Source organism: Lepidochelys kempii, chromosome 14 (genome assembly GCF_965140265.1).
Source record: "Lepidochelys kempii isolate rLepKem1 chromosome 14, rLepKem1.hap2, whole genome shotgun sequence".
NCBI classification, from domain to species: domain Eukaryota; kingdom Metazoa; phylum Chordata; order Testudines; family Cheloniidae; genus Lepidochelys; species Lepidochelys kempii.
Window position 1 is genome coordinate 25623811 of NC_133269.1, and position 23169 is coordinate 25646979.

The 23169-nt window shown below is 46.3% G+C and overlaps 1 protein-coding gene across 8 annotated transcripts in view; it reads right to left on the bottom strand.

Annotated features, from left to right (window-relative positions):
• DNAH9 (dynein axonemal heavy chain 9) overlaps nucleotides 1-23169 on the bottom strand; it is a 399480-nt gene that overhangs the window by 243342 nt on the left and 132969 nt on the right. For all 8 annotated transcript variants that reach the window (XM_073310874.1, XM_073310873.1, XM_073310875.1 and 5 more), the window contains one exon: nucleotides 4524-4689. In XM_073310874.1, the coding sequence (XP_073166975.1) occupies nucleotides 4524-4689 (166 nt within the window). The remainder of the gene's footprint in view (nucleotides 1-4523; nucleotides 4690-23169) is intronic.

A 23169-nucleotide genomic window follows, 5' to 3' on the forward strand; every position in this document is an offset into this window, starting at 1 on the left:
TAGATTGGGGCACAAAGGAAATGAACTTTGGATGAACCTATTGCATTTTCAGTGTCTCAGTGATCCACGAATGTGGAACCCTGTCATGTGCTTTTTGATCATATATCCACAGCATCTCTCAGTTTTTCTTTTTCTGTTTTGCATCTTCTGTGATCCTCCTGTTCATCCTGAGGCAGTCCTTATTCCCTTTTCATGTCACTGTGAAGCCAAATTGTTACTATTAAGCACTAACTAAAACCTACAAGCTACCCCTCCCCACATATAGAAATGGGAATGGAATGGTGCCTTATGTCATTGTTTCAGCTTCCTGACTGGGAACGTGGAGGGAATCCGACACATAATGCATGTAAGGGTCCTGCACTTAGGACGGAAGAACCCAATGCACAGCTACAGACTAGGGACCGAATGGCTAGGCAGCAGTTCTGCGGAAAAGGACCTAGGGGTGACAGTGGACGAGAAGCTGGATATGAGTCAGCAGTGTGCCCTTGTTGCCAAGAAGGCCAATGGCATTTTGGGATGTATAAGTAGGGGCATAGCGAGCAGATCGAGGGACGTGATCGTTCCCCTCTATTCGACATTGGTGAGGCCTCATCTGGAGTACTGTGTCCAGTTTTGGGCCCCACACTTCAAGAAGGATGTGGATAAATTGGAGAGAGTCCAGCGAAGGGCAACAAAAATGATTAGGGGACTGGAACACATGAGTTATGAGGAGAGGCTGAGGGAGCTGGGATTGTTTAGCCTGCAGAAGAGAAGAATGAGGGGGGATTTGATAGCTGCTTTCAACTACCTGAAAGGGGGTTCCAAAGAGGATGGCTCTAGACTGTTCTCAATGGTAGCAGATGACAGAACGAGGAGTAATGGTCTCAAGTTGCAGTGGGGGAGGTTTAGATTGGATATTAGGAAAAACTTTTTCACTAAGAGGGTGGTGAAACACTGGAATGCGTTACCTAGGGAGGTGGTAGAATCTCCTTCCTTAAAAGTTTTTAAGGTCAGGCTTGACAAAGCCCTGGCTGGGATGATTTAATTGGGGATGGGTCCTGCTTTGAGCAGGGGGTTGGACTAGATGACCTTCTGGGGTCCCTTCCAACCCTGATATTCTATGATTCTATGATTCTATTGGTGACAGTGCTGTGTCTGAGTGAATCGGTGAGAGTCTTGCAGTTGTGCACGTCCGCCCAGCCCCAGGGTAGCACTCCACAGTGCCAGAGCTGGAGTATCAGATGTATGTGTCTGAGGAGCATGCATACAACAGAGTAAGTGTGCTATACACACACCAGTCCTAAAGTATCATCTATGAGTAAGGACAATGCAGTTCAGCTACCAAACACAGTTGCACGGATTTGACACCAGGTCCTCCCTTGGCAAGTAATTTTTCCCCTTTAAGAAACCATTTTCCAACACTGAGTCTAGGTACATGAATCTAGGGCTTATCTGCAACTATTTCAATATGAACTAGCAAGGAATCATGAACTATGAGCACCTCTGAATAGGAGACAACAGGAAACTCTACAGATTTTTGGACACCAAAGCAATTCACAGTTAATATGGACATGCTAAATGTTGTTAGTGACGCCTCTTCTGATACTATTAGACTCAACAAGAGTATGTGGGAATAAGTGTCCAGTGCTCTGGTAGCTCACAATGGAAACAGAGCTGAGGACCAGCTCCAATTCCAGGTCAGGCACATAACCGTTCAGACATAACAAACTGACAGTGGTTAGGCCATGGGCATGTTGATGCCACTGCCTCTCATGCTGACCAGTATTGTCCCATTGTTTCCTTGTACTCTCCTGCCTGTCTATATCCATCTGTTGTCTCTTGTTCTGTGTCTGCACAGCACCTAGCACAATGGGGCCATGGTCCTAGGCTGGGGCTCATAGGTACTATTATTTTTATGAATTATTATTATTAATTATTTTTATTATAGAGAGAGGTATGACCCACACAGTCCAGATCTGGATATACATTGCCCCAAGGCGTAGGGGGGTTCAGACCCATTCTCTACTTTTCATCCACAGTTTCTATGAAACATGCTGTTGCTGTGTGCACATGGCTTCTCAGATCAACAGGTGCCCTCATTTGTACCAGCCTGATGAACCCATTATTGAATGGCTCCTCCTGCATCTCCACTCAGGTCATAGCATGCCAGTGACGGGTCCAGCACTGGCATGCAGACCTGCACCCACTGATCCGCTCTCTCTCTAGGACTCTTTCTGAATTGCAGAGAGGGAAAGCACAGGAGCTGTGACAGGGACAAAGTGCCAGTCTAGCCTAATGCGTTCCAGGGAACCTTGTTCATCTCATACTGGGCCATCTAGTCTGACTGTAATAACAGCACGGGAGGTCGAAGGGGGTTGCGCAGAAAGGCAGGGATGTGGCATCCAGATGGGTTCTTTGGAACGTGCCCGATAGCGACAGTTGCATCTGGGCAGAATGATGGAGTGTCAAGGGGGACATATTTGGTACAGAATGCATCCTTATGCACAGAGAGGGCAGAGCGGGAGAGTTAGGGAAGATGGCATAGCGTGGATTTTGTCTGAATAAGCTCGGTCTTTTTTTATTTAATTCGTTCTTCACCACTTTGCAGTCCTTTCACACCCCGGTGCCCAGGCTTCTGCTCCCCGGTACTTTGGTTCCTCTCATGGACCCACACAATTTCATCCCCCTTCACAATAAGCCTTTGCTGGAATGAGTGCTTGTGGGTCAAGGGGCTGATCTGGACAGCACATTGGGAAGCAAATCCCAATGCCCTTTATTTCCCAGCAGGAAGGGGCAGGTGCATGCTGTGCTTCTGGCTGTAATAACACGGGGCCACCACTTTGAGAGACATTGGAACTGGTTTTCTTCAACATACCTGTGCTGCGAAATGCTCGCTTTCATGCTAACTCTATTACTCAAGAAACAATACCAGTTCTTTTATAGTAAAGACTTGTGGTCCAATGATAACACGTTTATCATGGCAAATCCCAGCAGGACACAGCCACCTTGTAGATCGAGCACCACCTGGATCAGTCTCTAAGTAGGGCCCTAAGGTAGTCTGTCTGGACATACAATTTATGTCCATCACTGGCAATTTTATCACACCACCAGTGTTTATGATGAATATGTGATCACTGGCTATAGAGTGGCATTCCTTGGTAAATATCCATTGTAACTGTATCAATCACATAGAAATCAAATCCAAGGCCAGGCAACTGGTCTCAGTGCTATGTATTGTCTGTTGCAAGCAATCAGTTTTCAAAGCAGCAGTTATGATGTAAGCCCAGAAAAGAGTGAGGCTTCTCCAAAATGGGCCACATTTTAATAAAATCTGCAAATTATTGTCAGAGAGCAGTGGCAGGAAATCACAGGACTTGGACAGTTTCTTGTTATGACACTATGTGAGTCATTCCAGTGGCTCTAACTGAAGAAGAGCCATGGAGCATGTCTGTGGATGTGTGTACAATTAAGGTAAGCGTGGGCGGCACGTGAACCGCCAGTTGGGGGAGGCTAGCCCCTAGCCCTGTCCCTTCTGCCTGAGGTCCCCCGACTTCCACCTCCCGCCAGAGCACCAGCCACTGGCCCAGTCCTGCCCCAAGCTAGCCCTCCAGCCCCAAAGGAGTACTAGGAGGGCAAACAGTGCGTGGCCCCAGCCTCCCCAGCCCCGAAGCACCAGGTGGGCAAGCGAGGAGTTGCCTCAGCCTCCCCAGCCAGAGCACTGGGGGCTGGAGCCGCAGGGAGTGGTGGTAAGCAGGGGGCAGGATTGCGCCTGACTGTTTGGGGAAGCACAGACTCCCCCAGCTTATACAACCCGCCGCCCATGAAGGTAGACAAAGAACGACACCAACAGTAGAAAGGAGAGCTGCACCCTCATTCCACAATCTGAATGCCGTGCTCATCCAGTGCACTAAATGCCCCAATAACAATTACTTGGGTGAAGCCACACAATCACTATGCTCTCGAGTGAACTCACCCAGGAAAATGATAAAAGACAAAAGCACCCTATCACCTGTGGGTGTACACTTTCCACACAGCGATCACTCTATATCTGACCTCTCTGTCCTCATTCTCAAAGGAAACCTGGACAACACTTTCAAAAGATGAGCCTGGGAGCTTCAGTTCATAATTTTGCTAGACACTAACAATCATGGACTGAATTGACACACTGGATTTATGGCTTATTACAACAATCTGTAACCCACTAACAACCCTGGATGCTTCCCCTAGTCCCCCACCCTCCACTCCTTTCCTCGCCATAACTGGAGAGGTGTTAACGGGCCACTTCACCTTGAATGGTTCCTTGAAATGTGTTAAACTACTTATGCTAAACAATCTGTTCCACCCAGCTGTGCCGCTGTGAGTTAATTTCCCAGACCTGAAGAAGAGCTTTGTGTTACTTCAAAAGCAGAAGTGGGTCCAATAATAGATATTACCTCACACTTCTTGTCTCTCTAATATCATGAGTCCAAGATGGCTACAACAACACTGCATGCTTAGTGCCAGATTAACAGGATGAATAGCACAGCGCAGGGGAAGGCACCTACCAGTGGCCATAGTCCATGTGCTGTCTGATCAGTGTGTGGGGCTGCACTGTTCCATAAGTGTCCACTTCAGGCATGTTCATATCGTCAATGAAGTAGATGAGTTTCTTGGTGCCAGGTGGGCCATAATTTCTACCAGCCTTTTTATCCAGAGGCTTCTCAAGTACAGCTGTATGGGAACAAAGGCAGATTGTTACAAACATTGGGCTGCATTCGCAGAGGATGTAAATAGTGGTATGAACGGTATGATTGGTGCACGCCAGTCATCAAATGTGTAAGTGGACAAACCCCAAAGAAGAAAGGGGTTAATAGTCTGTGTTAGAGGTGAGGGCTGTAGCCAGCTCTACCAACAACATCAAGCCTGCAGGGAATAAAGAGGAAGGAAGCAGGTTTTAGATGTGGGTTTTCCTGACAGAAGTATCTTGGGTCTGAGGCAAAAGAAGTAAGGGTTGGACGAAGCAGCCCAGAACTAGAACCTCAAAGCGCAGCCAAGCTTGGGAAAGACTTGGACTGGCCATCATGTTACCTGAGTGTCTGTCCCTCATCTCACGAACACATTGTTTGTAAATTAAAACAAACCCAAGAATGGGGGTGAGTTTTGACCTCACATAGGGCATGTGGATTTGTCTGGTCTCAGAACAGGTAGAAAAAAGCCTCCCTCACTATTGCCTGCATCAAGGGAGCTAGTAATTTGCCTTGCCCCCTTCATTAGGGGAAGGCTGAAGCAGTCTCCACTGGCTTCCACCAGCTAGGAGAGGCAGGAGTCTCCCTCACCAGTGGTGTCCAGACACCTTTCAAAACCTCCAAGGCTTCACGTTGTGTGAGCAGGCCAAACTCCAGCCAGAGCTGGCAAATGCTCACAGGTTTCTGTTTCTGTCTTCTGGCTGGGGGAGACCATTTCTTATCAGTTGTTTCAGGTCCTGTGAAGGAGGACAGAGCTTTTTGCAATGAGCCTAGGAGGGGGTGAAGGGTTTGGGGTGTTGTTTGTTTTTCCTGTAAAGCACCATGCAAATGTATAGCTCTATATAAATATTTAATGAAAAAAATCACAGCCATATCATCCAACAAAGGATCCTGCATTGTCCTAGGTTATCATTTCCTTGAACACCTACGTGAGCCAAGCTTTATTGCACTCAACTGGTACAAAACCAACCAGACAAAGCCATATTCTATACCCCCTTTTTTTCCCCTTGTATGTTTACTTTGGGAACTCTTTCTATTTCAAGGTGTACTATTTTTCAGTACATGCCAACTAAATTTGATTTGTTTATACAGTTTTTAGTCTTCAGTGGACTTATAGCAGTGCTATAAAAACATCACAATAAATAGCAATTATTTATAATTACAGAGGATTGGCCACAATAAAGGACACTGGGAATTTTAAAATAGTCATTTGTTAGAATATACGTTTAGTACATGCATTATCATGTGGAAAAAGTTATTAAGGGACATTTTTTTCAGAATACCAATTATAGGTTTATATGTTTAAAAATGCCTTTTTTTCACTGCACTTGAAATGCCTTTTCTTTACTACTGTTCAGAATCCAATGGATTTCTCATCTTTTGACAGCTTGCTGCAGAAAAACATTTAAAACTCTAGGAAAAAAATGATGAATCTCCTTTCAGTGGAGTAGCTTCCCACAAACCCCCCTCCAGAAAACCACAATTTGTGAGGTTTCTGGTAGCAAGTTAAATTAAGTGTTTCAACTAAGCACTTACTTTAAATTTAATTAGTGTTTAATTAACATATAAAATCAGCCATTTTTGAGGTTTAACAAATATGTAAGAGATATATCAAATTGAAATGCAATTACTGGGAATCAAATGACAAGTCTGGAAAAATAGCCTTTTAATTTGAAACAATTTCTCCTAATACTAGTAAAAGGAGATGTTTCACTATCTTTGAAATCCTGACATATTCAAATTAGTGTCTGAAATAAACATTCACAGTAAATGAGATTTATTAAGAGTTCTTTGGGTTTTCCAGTGGCTGTCTGTCAAAGAAAGCCAGATTGCATGAAACTCTCTAAGGGCACATTTATACTGTGCAGAGAGCCTGCACAAGGCCTATACGCTGCTTAAAATGCTATGGTTCTGAAGCGGAACCCAGTGGCCTTGCGTAGGATCTCTCATAGTTTACAAGCATTAAACTCCATACATAATGGCACCAGAAAGCTCCCGGGGCTCTATGGCAGTCAAGCTAGTACGACAGCCTGAGCTAAAAACTTTGGGATGCAACATAAGCCTTCCCATAGTGTACCTGTCAGGAGTGCTAGTGATAATGTAGGATTCAGGCCTCTATTTTTGCCTGAGATAGAATTCTATGTCTTGTTTGCCCGTTTGATTCTTGATAGACTTATATTCTTACTAATATGTTTGAACAAAGGGATCCTTATTAATATGTAAAAAGAAAAGGAGTACTTGTGGCACCTTAGAGAAGAACAAATTTATATGAGCATAAGCTTTCGTGAGCTAATATGTGTAAACAAAGGACAAAGACACTGAATATGTTGCTTCTGCCTAGCCAGATGGGTTTGTTGGTATAATAGGAACAGATAAGAACAGCTAAAGTGTTACTGGGCATGGTGGGAGTATAATATATGAGCGCACACTTTAAGACTGCCTCAACTCCTATCTCAAGGCAAGGTCAAGCAACGAGTCGGGAGGGGCAAGGGGGGATTGGGGGAAGGTATAAAACACTCAAAGGCCAAAGAAATGGCTGTCCCTGACCGTAGCGCAACCTCACTCCTTACCCCCCCCATGGGATACAAAAGAGGTGGGACAAAGACCTCCAGACTCACGACCCCTTCCCCCAAAAAAACAGAACATGACCATAAGTTGTAAGGGGTGGGACTGAGGGCATGCACTTCATGTATAATTATGCCTGCTAAGGAGCGAGGAGAATGGGACACTGGGAAACAAGGCTCTGCAGCATCAGAGTTATGGACACGCTTGCTTGAAACTAACCCCCCCCCCACACCCAAAATTGTGTTGCCTGCACTTCAGACTTCTGGTCTTCTGCTTTCTGTCTGCGTGACAAGAACCAGGGGAGAGGGTGAAGGAAAAGCCCCCTAACATACCCTCTCCAATGTGGAGTCACTGCCTCCACCCAGGGCCACTTACAGAGCCAATTGCACCAGACTCAACGGCCCCCCCTTGCGGGACCGAAGTCAACAGGGTTGGCTCTGTAGTTTTCAGCACTGGGGGCTCCTCCTTTGGATGGTTCAGAGGGTGTCATAAATATAAAGGGAAGGGTAAACACCTTTAAAATACCTCCTGGCCAGAGGAAAAACCCTTTCACCTGTAAAGCGTTAAGAAACTAGGATAACCTCGCTGGCACCTGACCACAATGACCAATGAGGAGACAAGATACTTTCAAAGCTGGAGGGGGGGAGAAACAAAGGGTCTGTGTCTGTCTGTGTGATGCTTTGGCCGGGGACAGAACAGGAATGGACAGAACAGGAGTCTTAGAACTTAGTAAGTAATCTAGCTAGATATGCGTTAGATTCGGTTTTCTTTAAATGGCTGCAAAAATAAACTGTGCTGAATGGAATGGATATTCCTGTTTTTGTGTCTTTTTGTAACTTAAGCTTTTGCCTAGAGGGATTCTCTATGTTTTGAATCTAATTAGCCTGTAAGCTATTTACCATCCTGATTTTACAGAGGTGATTCTTTTTACTTTTTCTTCTATTAAAATTCTTCTTTTAAGAAACTGAATGCTTTTTCATTGTTCTTAAGATCCAAGGGTTTGGGTCTGTGTTCACCTATGCAAATTGCTGAGGACTTTTATCAAACCTTCCCCAGAAAAAAAGGGGGTAAGATTTGGGAGGATTCTGGGGGGAAAGATGTTTCCAAACAAACTCTTTCTCAGTAACCGATGTTCTATGTTTGGTGGTGGCAGCGAAAGTCCAAGGGCAAAAGGTAAAATAGTTTGTACCTTGGGGAAGTTTTAACCTAAGCTGGTAAAAGATAAGCTTAGGAGGTTTTCACGCAGGTCCCCCACATCTGTACCCTAGCGTTCAGAGTGGGGAAGGAACCTTGACAGAGGGGTTGGGTCCTGAAGTCGGGGAACCACTCCTCCCTTGTTTCCGGTGCCATTTCTGACCTGGGGAATGGGACTGGTGCCGAGTCACCTCCAACGGTTTCCGCACCTGGTGAACGGCACCGGACACTCTTCCAGAGTCCCTCCACAGTGCCGTCTCCACCGCTGCTGGGGTACTACACACCGATGCACTTGGTGCCTAGTCCTGCCATGCCAATGCTGGCTGCGGTCTAAGTGCTGCCTCCATGAGTAGCTGCTTCAGTCTAAAGTCCCGCTCCTTCTTCATTCTCGGGCAAAATCCTTTGCAAATCCTGCACTTATCTGCCTGATGTGTTTCCTCCAGACACTTCAAGCAAACGTCATGGGGGTCACCCATTGGCATAGACTTGTTGCAGGACTTACAGGGTTTGAACCCCTGGGACTTAGGCATGCCCTGAGTCCCCAGGGAGTGCACGGTCGGGTTGAAGGGGAACTTCCCACTCCTGGCAGCGAACTAATAACACTATACTAAATAATAAGTAACTTAACTAACTAAGGAAAACAAACAAAAGTAAATAGCACTAGGGAAACATGAAGAGCTTGCTGAGCAAGATGCCACAGTTCCAATGACCATCACTGGCTGTAACAAGGAACTGAGGAAGCACCAGGTTGGCAGGGTCATATATAGAGTGCTATGGAGGTGCCACTCCAGGGGGCTCCACAGTCGACCCGACGGGTGCTGCTGGGGAAAACCTTTCCGACGACTGTGCACGCACACCTAATTGGAATTGATATGAGCAATCACTCAAAGAAGAACTACTACTTCATGAAAAATTGTAAATGGAGAGTCAGTCATTAAGGCTCGAAGTTCACTCACCCGCCTGGCTGATATTATTGCTATAATAAATGCAGCTTTAACTGAAAGATGAAATAGAGAATAAGATGATAAAGGTCCAAAGGGTGCAGACATAAGCTGTGTTAGCACTAAATTTAAATTCCATGGGGGAACAGACTCTCTCACAGCGGGATAAATATTTAGTAAATCTGTCAGAAACCTCTTAACAATATCATGCAAGAACATAGATTTACCACATATTGATATATGAAAAGCCACAACTGCAACTAAATGTACCCTGAGCGAAGTAACAGATAAACTCATTTTCTTCAGAGACAGCAAACACTCTGGATTGAATAGGAGCTGACACAGGATCAATACCCTTATCAGCTATCCATAGCGAAAATCTTTTCCATTCAAAATCACAACATTTCCTAGTTGATTGTCTTCTAGCATTAAGTAAAACACTGTACAGCCACAAAGAAAGATTTCTCTAATTCTGTCAGAGACCTATTGCCTATGCTGTCAGGTGCAATAAAAGTGGATCTGGATGGTGTGCTTTCCCTTGCTGCTGTGACAGAAGGTCCGGCGACACAGGTAAGCATCTGTAGTTCCCATTGGAAAGAAGTAGCAAGTCTGTGTACCACTGCTGTCTCAGCCAGGCTGGGGTGATAAGTATCATCCTGGCTGAGTCCTGTCTAACCTTCTTCACAAGCATCAACATTAAAGAGCTCCTTCTCCTGAACAAAAACAATGACACTTGGGGTTTTATCTTGGGGCAAATTTCTATATGATATAAAAATTCATATATACTACATATGTTGAGTATCCCAAAGAGCAAAATTGTCCCAAATTGTCTTGTATCACAGAGTCTTTCAAGGACCCTTCATACATTTGGGAAGAGTCTCCGATTAGTTGGGCCACTAACTGATTAAGAGATTCTGCCATATGCAGAGCTATTGGATAAATCTCATGAATTATACACCAATCCCCAAAGCTTCACTGCCTCCTTGCAAAACTCTGAGGAATGGGCTCCTTCATGTTTGTTTACATAGTGCATTGCTCTCATATTGTCTCTGGCTGCTTGAACCACAGATCCTTGCACCTGAGGGAGGAATGATCTGAGTGCCAAATGAATTGCTGTTAGCTCCAGAAGACTGATATAAAGGTGACACTCTTGCTGATTTGAGAGACCTCTTGTTAAAAGGGTGTTGAGGTGTGTACCCCAGCCCATTTTTGAGGCATCTGTTCTAATGATCATGGAAGCAAAGGAACGGTTGAACTTCACTCCCTTCCATACATGTTCCTGGTCCATTCACCATAAGATTGTTTTCTGGATTTTCTTGGGAATGGTATTAAGTTTGTGTCATGTACTGCAGATCCAGGTTTCTTGCCAGTGTTGAGGGGGTCTCAGCCTTATCCCTATATATGTTGTGACATATGTGGGTGATGCCATAAGACTCAGCAGAGAGAGGAAGAACTTTACATTCTGAATGGTAGATTTCCTCTTCAGGAATTTCTCCTCCAGAAGTTCAGCTCTTGCCATTCTGGAGTCGAGATGTACTCCTATGAAAAGGATATTTTGTGAAGGCTTCATTAGAGATTTCTTTTTAGTGATCAAAAATCCCAACTTTTGGAACATAGAGCATCTGAATTGAGTGACACCTTTTGTTTCACCTTCAAAAGTTCCTTTTAGGAGCCAATCATGTAAATATGGTCTTCTCAGAAAAGCTGCCACTACAGCTAGGCATTTTGTAGAGTTTAATGCAGTAGAAAGGCCAAAGTGGAAGACCCTGTATTGGACATGGTGCCTATGGCAAAATACAGGAACTTCCTGTGTGATGGTCTTATTGAAATATGAAAGCAGCTTCTTTGAGATTGAGAGCAGTAAAACCAGTTTAGACAGGAGAGGGAGGGGATAATGGATCCTAGAGTTAATATTCTGAAGGGAAATCTGGATGTACCTATTTAACTTCCTCAGATCCAGCACTGGAAGAAGTCCATCATCTTTCTTTGGAATTAGGAAATAGTGCGAGTAGAAACCCCAATTTCTTAGATTTATTGGGACCTCTTCTACTACTCCTTCCCTTAGTAGGGAGTTGATTTCTGTTCTTAGCATTAATTTGTGAGAGGAGTCCCTGAATAGGGAAGAAGGTCTTGAACTGGATGGTATAACCATCTTTTATTGTGTCCAAAACTCATCTGTCCATGGTGATCTTTTGCCACTCAGTGTAAAAAAATGGCATAAACAGTCTCCAAATATGAGGGGAACAGAATTCAAGGCTGGCTTGCTGCTCTTAAACCTCAGGTTTGACATGAAGTTCAATGCAATGTCATGGGGTGCTCCACTCCCCACTGGGCTGCCGCCTCCTCCTGACTCTCTTCTTACTACAGCACCTATGTAACTTGCCCAGGATCTTGAATCTGATAAAGGCTCACATCCACCTGTAGTCAGTGGCTGGAAGGAATTGAAGTGGCAACCGCTCCTTTTATATGTAGCTGGGATATTACGTTTTTATAGTGCTACCCTCAGAACATGCTCAAACGCTGAGGGGAGAGGTGGGAGGGGATGCGTGAGCACTCTTATAGGCACTACTAGTAGAAGGCTGCATTATTCAATGGCACCAGTCAGCGCATATCCCAGGAGTGGGAATGTGCAAAGAACACTCCAAGTATAATTTATATTTATATATATATATAAAATCTGCATTGTATTTGAGTTTTACAAAGTTAAATAGGTGCCAGCTGGAAACAGCAGGCAACTGACAAACTACACAAAAAAGAGCAAATTAACTCTAAAATATGAGGAGTGGAGAACAATGTAGAGCAATATAAATCATGCCTAACAAACACAAACACTGCAGCCACAGCTGAAATCTTTCACCCACACTTATTCACATAGCAGATGACTTATTCATATGCTTAGAGAAAGAGAGCCCCAAACTCAAACCATAGCTCACAGTCCAAGGAAATATGAAAACGCTGCCCAGATCTGTCCATATAAATCTCAACAACTGCACCATCAGTATTGAGATAAATGAGCGAGAGAAGCTTCTTTTACCCTGCTAGGAAAGCTTCAAGACAGAGTGTTTGAGTTTGTTTTTCAATCTTCCAGAGGACCTATATTGACAAACTACGCTCTAGGAAAAATTAAAACAGCATTTGGAGAGGGAAGTGTGTTAATGTTTGAAGATCATTCACAATTTGGATCAGATGCCAAGGAAGGTTTGTTTCACTTGAGTTTTGCTAGAAAGACATGCTGTTCAAGTTGTTCATGTAGCGTGAAATTCACCCCTATGCACAGGGCCAGTGGGATTTCAGAGGCACGTAAGCCGCCTGCCTAGCCTTCTGCATTTGATCCATAGTGTAAATGAGAGCACTAACGGGCAGCAGTGTGGGGAACAGTGAGAGGGGCTAGTGATCACTGTGAGAGCAATTTCCTGAACACAGAAGAATCCCATTGCTGTGTTGGAGCAGAGCTGAACACTGGAGCCTAGGATCAAATATGGCATTGGGCAAACAGCTCCCTAATGTCATACATGAGGCTTTTGCATGGATTTGTGAAACTCTCCCACTTTGCATTCACATGCACTTGCACATATAAAAGGCATTCTGTTAAAAGTGGCCCTTGTTGTCCAGCTCATTCCATCTGACCCACTCACGGCATGCAAGTTCAAGCTCACCTGTACAGATCTTACACAGCAGTTAAAACAGCTGGATGTTAATAATCTAACTGTGCTTTGTGGCTATATAGTAACCATCCGAGCCTTTTAAATATAAGCTAAATGCTTATCGGAGTCATTTAATTTAAACTGTAATCAAATTTCTAGCTGGCCTCATGCAGCTTTGCAAGCTATGGCATTTTATTCCGCTGCAGCAGAGTTATGAATTATTTGTGTGCTAACATTACCATAAGCTCTTTTCCTCTTTCGTAAACGATATAGGGCAATATGCAGGGGAAGTCAAATAGAACTGAGATATATAATCATTTGCATGGACTGATGCAGGAGCAACAATGAGCATGGGCATGCCTGTCATGGAGAAGGGAAGTTGAGAAGGCAGTGCCCGGATTGGGGCGGCGGGGGGGGGGAGTTTACAGGGAAAGGGCTGCTCCCCTTTTCTTTTCTCCTACATGTTGTCACCAACACTGCCAAGTTCCCACCCCACCCAATAAATAAATGACTGACCCCTCTCTCACCCAGTCTGGACTCAGCCCTGCTCTAAACCAATGGGAATAGATGGCACAAACCAGGCCTCTCTCACCACACAGGGTAGCCCTGTGTCTCTGTCCCAGCACCTGCCCCTCTGTGTATTACGGGAAGCAGGGCTTTTTCCCGGGCTTTGGTAGCCCCAGCAGACTAGGCCCCTGAAGCAGCCACTGGATGGTTGAGCTGGTAACACAGGCTGGGAGAGCATATACATACCCCAACTCTGTCAGACATTAATGCTGCTCCTGATCCTCTAGGGAGCCTCCCAGTGAGTGTTCCCTCAAACCATTCCCACTCCCACATGCTGTCAGATCTTGGGGAATTGGGAGGGTGAAAATCCTGGCCTCACTGAAGTCAATGGCAAAACTCCCTTTGACTTCAACAGAGCAAGGATTTCACCCTGAGACCATGGGCCCTGATGTGAGCACCAAGTCTACACACCTATGTTTCTGCTCACCCAGACCTTCACCATAGAAGCACATTGGGCTGGGGCAGGGCACTGAGGGTAGGGACTACCTCTCCTCATGTGTATGTACAACTCCCAGCGCAATCGGGTCCTCATTGTGACTGGACCTCCTAGGTGCCACCGTAATACAAACAACAATATAATCCACATGGTTAGATTCAGGCCTGTCCCTATTCAGCAAAACTTTTCAGCCTGATCTTAACTTTAGACATACTAAAACACATGCTTCTAGTTAAGTACGTGCATATGTGTTTTCCTGAACAGGGATAAATTTAAGCAGATGCTGAAATGGAGCCTTGATGTTTAACTTTAGGCTCTGGAGGTTGAAAATCTGTTCCTCTCCCAAATCCAATCCCATGGCTCAGGTTTTCCAGACTCGCTGGACCCTGCGTGGCTGCAAGGGGACTATGACTCACCTGTGATCTTCAGGGAAGAAAGAAATATGTAGGACTTGCAGCCTGGTTGGGCCATCAGATACGCAGATGTGCCCCTTTCGATACAAAATTCCACCATGAAAGCCGAAGGCTGAGGCAGCCTGGGCATTGGCACTATGTAGGGCTTGGTGGAACTGACTTGTGAAGGGATCACTGGACAACAGGGAATGTATGGAGGGTAGCAGGTCACAGACTGTGGTACTGGAAGTGGAATTTGATGGTTTGAGGATTGTGGATGGAGCCTCTTGGTCATGTTCACAACACTCCCCCATCTGGAGAAACGAATCCACCTTCCCATTCCTGGTCCCAGGGCGGTAGGTCACCACAAAGTAAAATCATGTAAAGAACAGGGCCCAGTGGGCCTGTCGCCGATTTAGGTGCTGAGCCATCTTCAAGAATTCCAGGTTCTTGTGCTTGGTAAGGACTTGGATCGGGAACCTGGAGACCTCTAGTAGATGCTGCCACTCCTCGAAGGCTGCTTTGATGGCCATAAGCTCTTTACTATCATAGTTTTGCTCCACTGGTGTGAGCCTGCTTGAAGAAGGCACATGGGTGAAACTAACCATTCAAGGCTGCCATTTGGACTCCCAGCACAAAGTTCGAGGCATCCACTTATACCATAAATGGCCAGCCCAAGTTGGGGTGAACCAACCTGGGTTGGGGCTGAACCAACCTGGGTTGGGGCTGAGATGAATTTCTACTGTAGACACTCAAAAGCCAGTTCCATCTCTGGAGACAAAGAAAGATGGGCTCCCTTCTGCAGGAGGGCTGTGATTGGGGTGACCACCCCTTAGAAACATTTGATCAATGACAAACTGGCAAAGCTTAAAAAGCACTGCACCCACAGACTTCCCTGGGCACCACCAGTCGGTGATGGCTGTCAATTTATGTGGTCGATGGTGTGATCGGCTTTACGGACTCCTCACTAAGACTAAAGGAAAGATAGAGCTGCACTAGGCAAGAAGGCTCCGCCCCTCAGAAACTGCATAGCATGCTCCAGATGGATGACGTACTTAAAATGGGACTCTGGAAATCAAGCAGATGAAGGCTGAAGGAAAGGCTGTCTGCAGGAAGGAAGCCAGTTAGTACCTTCTGGAACATAGAAATCCACAGGGCAAGGGCCTGGACTGTGGGTAAGACCTGACCAGGCAGCCAGGGGCCTGATCCCTTTCGCTTTCCCCTTCTCCCTAACAAAGACGAATCACTGAACACTGAGAAGGGAGCTGGGAAACCCCCACTGCATAACTGAATTGCTGAGATTGCTTGAGCAACCCTCCACAGGGAGGGAAACAGAGTGTTGTGACCATGCCCCGAACTGAAGAGAGCACAGGGGAGGTAGGAAGTGGAGGCTGGTCTGGGACACTGACACCCTTCCCCCTTGGGCCCTCCTCCCCTTGTCTGATCCGGGAAAGACAGAGGAGGAAGAGACAGTAGCTTGACTTCCAGGTCCCCAGATTGCTTGACAAGCCTGGCCCCAAGACTTTGGGGGATGTTGAGCCATGGTCTGCCCACTAGGCCTGTTGGCCCCTAAGTGCACCACAGTACACATGGCCAGTCCTTCTGAGGTACGGTGGCCAGGTACCCAGTTTTCGACCAGAAAGTCCAGTTGTAAAAGGGACCTGACCATGTCCGGTCAGACCTACTGCCCGGACACCCAAAGTCCGGTTACTGCCGGCAGGGAGGTGCCGAGTCATCACCCGCGCCAGCCCCTACTTAGCCAGACCACCTCCTGCCTGCATCGGGCAGCTGTAGCTCCTAGCCACGGCTCTGCAGGCAAGTCCCTCCTGACCTGGGCAGAGGTGGGGGAGAGAGGGGAAGAGCAGCGAGCGATGGGGGGAGGGAGAAAGAGGAGCAAACAGGAGCAGGACCCAGGGGACAGATCAGGAGAGGTTCAGGCACTCCTGCTGGAGTGTCCAGGTTTTAAATGTTACAAAGTTGGCAACCCTATTCTGGGGAGATGATGTAGCCAAAAAACTCTACTGTACCACAGTCAAACTGTCCTACAGGCAGTGTTGGTGAAGCCTCTCTAAGACTCTCTGTATGTTTTGGTGGTGCTGTGTTCGGCCATTTATAAAAATAAGGGTGTCATTGAGACGGATAATAATGAACTGATCTAGCATGTCCTGAAAAATGTCATTGATAAAATGCTGGAAGGTCATGGGAGAATTATACAGACCGAACAGATTGTCCAGGTATTCAAAGCATCCGTACTGGTTGCGGGAGACGTTTTTCCTCTCATCTCTTTTTCTCACCCACATCAGGTTAAAGAATACAGAAATATCTACATTCGTAAAAAAACGGGCAGAGCGTAATTGGTTTAGGAGTTCAAGAATGAGGGGAAATAGGTAACTTTTCTGAACCGCCACCTTGTTGTGGGCCCAGTACACAACGCAGGGCCTCAGGGAACCATCCTACTTTTTAACAAAGAAGATTGTGGCTGCTGTTGTAGAGGTGGATGGCCAGATAAACCCCTTTTGCAGATTTTCCCCCGTGGAGCATAGATGTGGCTAAAGGGGACTTGAGTGCCAGCCGGAAGGTGAATTAGGCAGTTGTATTTATGGGGCAGGGGCACAGTGTCCATGGTTCCCTTGTTGATTATGTCTGCATGGTGATGGTACTTGCGAGGTATTTCGGCAGCAGTCAGTGGGATGGTTGGGAGTGTGCCAAGCTCCCGTCGGCCCATTCCCTTGCAGGAGGGGTTCCCCGGATGAGGACACGAGCGCCAGAGGACACCCTTTCTCTCTTGGCCTTGGGAAGGCAGAATTGTTGGCATTGCGAGCAAAAAAGTGTACTGTCCCCCTGATTCAGGGGTCATGGGCAGCAAGCCAGGACATTCCCATGATGACCGGAGAGTGGGGGACACAAATCAACCTAAACTGAAGGGTCTCCCAGTGTCGGTGGAGGGTAACCATCTGATGGGTGACCAGACCTGAGGCCAGAAGCAACCAATCAGTGGTTTCTCCCAGATCCAGGGAATTCTTACACACGGTAGGGATCCCATAGGCCTTAGCCACATCCTGGTCCATAAAATTGCCTGAGACTCCTAAGTCAACCAGAACCTCCAGGGGCACTGCTGGGCTTATCAGGAGTAGGAGCTGCAACAAGAGTGGGTTTGCAGTTGCTGCTGTCTCGACAGAGGTGCATGGAGGTCAAGAGTCTCTATAGGAGGAAAGGGACCAGCCTGGACCCTCTTATCGGGGCTGGGGATTGGCATTTTCCAACCCCAGTCAGACACAGTCCTGAGGTTTGACATCAGTGTTTCTCAGCCTCAGACAGGCATGGGCAGGCCTGGCCATTCTGCATGGGTTCTGGGTCCTGGATTGCTGTGCGTGGTTGAGGGGCTGGGCCACATTTATGGAGCTGTGCCAGTTCTTCGTGTATTTCATAACGCAGTCCAAGTTGAAACTGATGCTTCTGCACAGCCTCATTCCACTCAGTGTCCAAGGAGAGGTGACAGAATTCAGCTGCTGATCCATCTCCTTGCTGTAGCGTTTGTAGCATGGCTTCAGCAGTTCAGGTATGGTGTGGATCACCGAAGATAACTGGCATGGCCTGAATGAACTGTGCCAGCTGGCCCAGGAGGGGCTGGACTGTTCCAAGCAGTGGGAGGCCCAAGCCAAGGCTTCTCCAGTGAACAGACTAATAATAAGCTCTACTTGGGCCTGGAGTGTGGGGAATGACGAGGGTATAGCAGGAAAGGGAGCCAGCACTGGTTTAGGAAACCTCAGAACTGACTTTGAGCACCATTACATAAGACTAAGAAAAGGAGTACTTCTGGCACCTTAGAGACTAACCAATTTATTTGAGCATGAGCTTTCGTGAGCTACAGCTCACTTCATCGGATGCATACCGTGGAAACTGCAGCGGACATTATATACACACAGAGATCATGAAACAATACCTCCTCCCACCCCACTGTCCTGCTGGTAATAGCTTATCTAAAGTGATCATCAAGTTGGGCCATTTCCAGCACAAATCCAGGTTTTCTCACCCTCCACCCCCCCACACACAAACTCACTCTCCTGCTGGTAATAGCCCATCCAAAGTGACAACTCTCTACACAATGTGCATGATAATCAAGGTGGGCTATTTCCTACACAAATCCAGGTTCTCTCACCCCCTCACCCCCCTCCCAAAAACCGCACACACATACTCACTATCCTGCTGGTAATAGCTCATCCAAAGTAACCACTCTCCCTACAATGTGCATGATAATCAAGGTGGGCCATGTCCAGCACAAATCCAGGCTCTCTCACACACACACCCTTTTTTTTTCCCCCCGGGGACACACACAGACACACAAACTCACTCTCCTGCTGGCAATAGCTCATCCAAACTGACCACTCTCCAAGTTTAACCAGAATGTCTGGGGGCGGGGGGGGGGGTAGGAAAAAACAAGGGGAAATAGGCTATCTTGCATAATAACTTAGCCACTCCCAGTCTCTATTTAAGCCTAAATTAATAGTATCCAATTTGCAAATGAATTCCAATTCAGCAGTTTCTCGCTGGAGTCTGGATTTGAAGTTTTTTTGTTTTAAGATAGCGACCTTGATGTCTGTGATTGCGTGACCAGAGAGATTGAAGTGTTCTCCGACTGGTTTATGAATGTTATAATTCTTGACATCTGATTTGTGTCCATTTATTCTTTTATGTAGAGACTGTCCAGTTTGACCAATGTAAATGGCAGAGGGGCATTGCTGGCACATGATGGCATATATCACATTGGTGGATTTGTGCTGGAAATGGCCCACCTTGATTATCATGCACATTGTGTAGAGAGTTGTCACTTTGGATGAGCTATTACCAGCAGGAGAGTGAGTTTGTGTGTGTGGTTTTTGGAGGGGGGTGAGAGAACCTGGATTTGTGCAGGAAACAGCCCACCTTGATTATCATGCACATTGTGAAGAGAGTTGTCACTTTGGATGGGCTATTACCAGCCGGAGAGTGAGTTTGTGTGTGTGTGGGGGGGGGGGGGGGGGTTTGAGGGTAAGAAAACCTGGATTTGTGCTGGAAATGGCCCAACTTGATGATCACTTTAGATAAGCTATTACCAGCAGGACAGTGGGGTGGGAGGAGGTATTGTTTCATGATCTCTGTGTGTATATAATGTCTGCTGCAGTTTCCATGGTATGCATCCGATGAAGTGAGCTGTAGCTCACGAAAGCTCATGCTCAAATAAATTGGTTAGTCTCTAAGGTGCCACAACTACTCCTTTTCTTTTTGCGAATACAGACTAACACGGCTGTTACTCTGAAACCTGTCATTATGAAAGGCACTGCATTTAGCCGTATGGAGTGGAAATCTATCAACTGCATGAAAAAACTTGTACAGATACAGACAGACATCATCTTCCTTTCCAAATGCAAACAGATGGACATCGTATCAAAAGGACTGAAGGTAAAAAATCCATTACAATCTACATACCACACAGACTATGCTGACAGCTTGTGCCACACGCTCTCAAAGAAACTGCGGAATCACCTGATCAACATCCTCTACAGCAAACAGGGAAAGATTAAGAATGAGCTCTCAAAAATGGATACTCTCATAAAAAACCAACCTTCCACACAAACTTCCTCGTGGCTGGATTTTACTAAAACTAGACAAGCCATTTACAACGCACACTTTGCTTCTCTACAAAAGAAAAAGGACACTAAACTTTCTAAACTACTACATGCTACAAGGGGCCACAGTAATGGTTCCCTCAACCCACCTAGCAATATTGTTAACCTATCCAACTATACTCTCAGCCCAGCAGAAGCAGCTGTCCTATCTCGGGGCCTCTCCTTCTGCCCCTCCACCCCCACGAACATGATACAGTTCTGTGGTGACCTAGAATCCTATTTTCGACGTCTCCGACTCAAGGAATATTTCCAAAATACCTCTGAACAACATACTAATCCACAGAGGCCTCCCTACCAACACTACAAAAAGAAGGATTCTAGGTGGACTCCTCCTGAAGGTTGAAACAGCAGACTGGACTTCTACATAGAGTGCTTCCGCCGACGTGCACGGGCTGAAATTGTGGAGAAGCAGCATCACTTGCCCCATAACCTCAGCCATGCGGAACGCAATGCCATCCACAGCCTCAGAAACAACTCTGACATCATAATCAAAAAGTCTGACAAAGGAGGTGCTGTTGTCATCATGAATAGGTCGGAATATGAACAAGAGGCTGCTCGGCAGCTCTCCAACACCACTTTCTACAAGCCATTACCCTATGATCCCACTGAGAGTTACCAAAAGCAACTACAGCATTTGCTCAAGGAGCTTCCTGAAAACGCACAAGATCAAATCCGCACAGACACACCCCTGGAACCCCGACCTGGGATATTCTATCTACTACCCAAGATCCATAAACCTGGAAATCCTGGGCGCCCCATCATCTCAGGCATTGGCACCCTGACAGCAGGATTCTCTGGCTATGTAGACTCCCTTCTTAGGCCCTACGCTACCAGCACTCCCAGCTACCTTCGAGACACCACTGACTTCCTGAGGAAACTTCAATCCATCGGCGATCTTCCTGATAATACCAACCTGGCCACTATGGATGTAGAAGCCCTCTACACCAACATTCCACAAAAAGATGGACTACAAGCCGTCAAGAACACTATCCCCGATAATGTCACGGCTAACCTGGTGGCTGAACTTTGTGACTTTGTCCTTATCCATAACTATTTTACATTTGGGGACAATGTATACCTTCAGATCAGCGTACCCGCATGGCCCCACAGTATGCCAACATTTTTATGGCTGATTTAGAACAACGCTTCCTCAGCTCTCGTCCCCTAAAGCCCCTACTCTACTTGTGTTATATTGATGACATCTTCATCATCTGGACCCATGGAAAAGAAGCCCTTGAGGAATTCCACCATGATTTCAACAACTTCCATCCCACCATCAACCTCAGCCTGGTCCAGTCCACACAAGAGATCCACTTCCTGGACACTACAGTGCTAATAAACAATGGTCACATAAACACCAACCTATACCGGAAACCTACTGACCGCTATTCCTACCTACATGCCTCCAGCTTTCACCCTGACCATACCACACGATCCATCGTCTACAGCCAAGCTCTGCGATACAACCGCATTTGCTCCAACCCCTCAGACAGAGACAAACACCTACAAGATCTCTGTCAAGCTTTCTTACAACTACAATACCCACCTGCGGAAGTGAAGAAACAGATTGATAGAGCCAGAAGAGTTCCCAGAAGTCACCTACTACAGGACAGGCCCAACAAAGAAAATAACAGAACGCCACTAGCCGTCACCTTCAGCCCCCAACTAAAACCCCTCCAACACATTATTAAGGATCTACAACCTATCCTAAAGGATGACCCAACACTCTCACAAATCTTGGGAGACAGGCCAGTCCTCGCCTACAGACAGCCCCGCAACCTGAAGCAAATACTCACCAACAACCACATACCACACAACAGAACCACTAACCCAGGAACTTATCCTTGCAACAAAGTCCGTTGCCAACTGTGCCCACATATCTATTCAGGGGACACCATCACAGGGCCTAATAACATCAGCCACACTATCAGAGGCTCGTTCACCTGCACATCCACCAATGTGATATATGCCATCATGTGCCAGCAATGCCCCTCTGCCATTTACATTGGTCAAACTGGACAGTCTCTACGTAAAAGAATAAATGGACACAAATCAGATGTCAGGAATTATAACGTTCATAAACCAGTCGGAGAACACTTCAATCTCTCTGGTCACTCGATTACAGACCTAAAAGTTGTAATTCTTCAACAAAAAACTTCAAAAACAGACTCCAAGGAGAGACTGCTGATCACAATCACAGACATGAAGGTCGCTATCTTAAAACAAAAAAACTTCAAATCCAGACTCCAGCGAGAAACTGCTGAATTGGAATTCATTTGCAAATTGGATACTATTAATTTAGGCTTAAATAGAGACTGGGAGTGGCTAAGTCATTATGCAAGGTAGCCTATTTCCCCTTGTTTTTTCCTACCCCCCCCCGCCCCCAGACATTCTGGTTAAACTTGGATTTAAACTTGGAGAGTGGTCAGTTTGGATGAGCTATTGCCAGCAGGAGAGTGAGTTTGTGTGTCTGTGTGTGTCCCCGGGGGGAAAAAAAAGGGGGGGGGGTGAGAAAGCCTGGATTTGTGCTGGACATGGCCCACCTTGATTACCATGCACATTGTAGGGAGAGTGGCCACTTTGGATGAGCTATTACCAGCAAGAGAGCGAGTTTGTGTGTGTGGTTTTTGGAGGGGGGTGAGGGGGTGAGAGAACCTGGATTTGTGCAGGAAACAGCCCACCTTGATTATCATGCACATTGTGAAGAGAGTTGTCACTTTGGATGGGCTATTACCAGCCGGAGAGTGAGTTTGTGTGTGGGGGGGTGGAGGGTGAGAAAACTTGGATTTGTGCTGGAAATGGCCCAACTTGATGATCACTTTAGATAAGCTATTACCAGCAGGACAGTGGGGTGGGAGGAGGTATTGTTTCATGATCTCTGTGTGTATACAATGTCTGCTGCAGTTTCCACGGTATGCATCAGATGAAGTGAGCTGTAGCTCACGAAAGCTCATGCTCAAATAAATTGGTTAGTTTCTAAGGTGCCACAGGTACTCCTTTTCTTTTTGCGAATACAGACTAACACGGCTGTTACTCTGAAACCTAACATTACATAAGACTG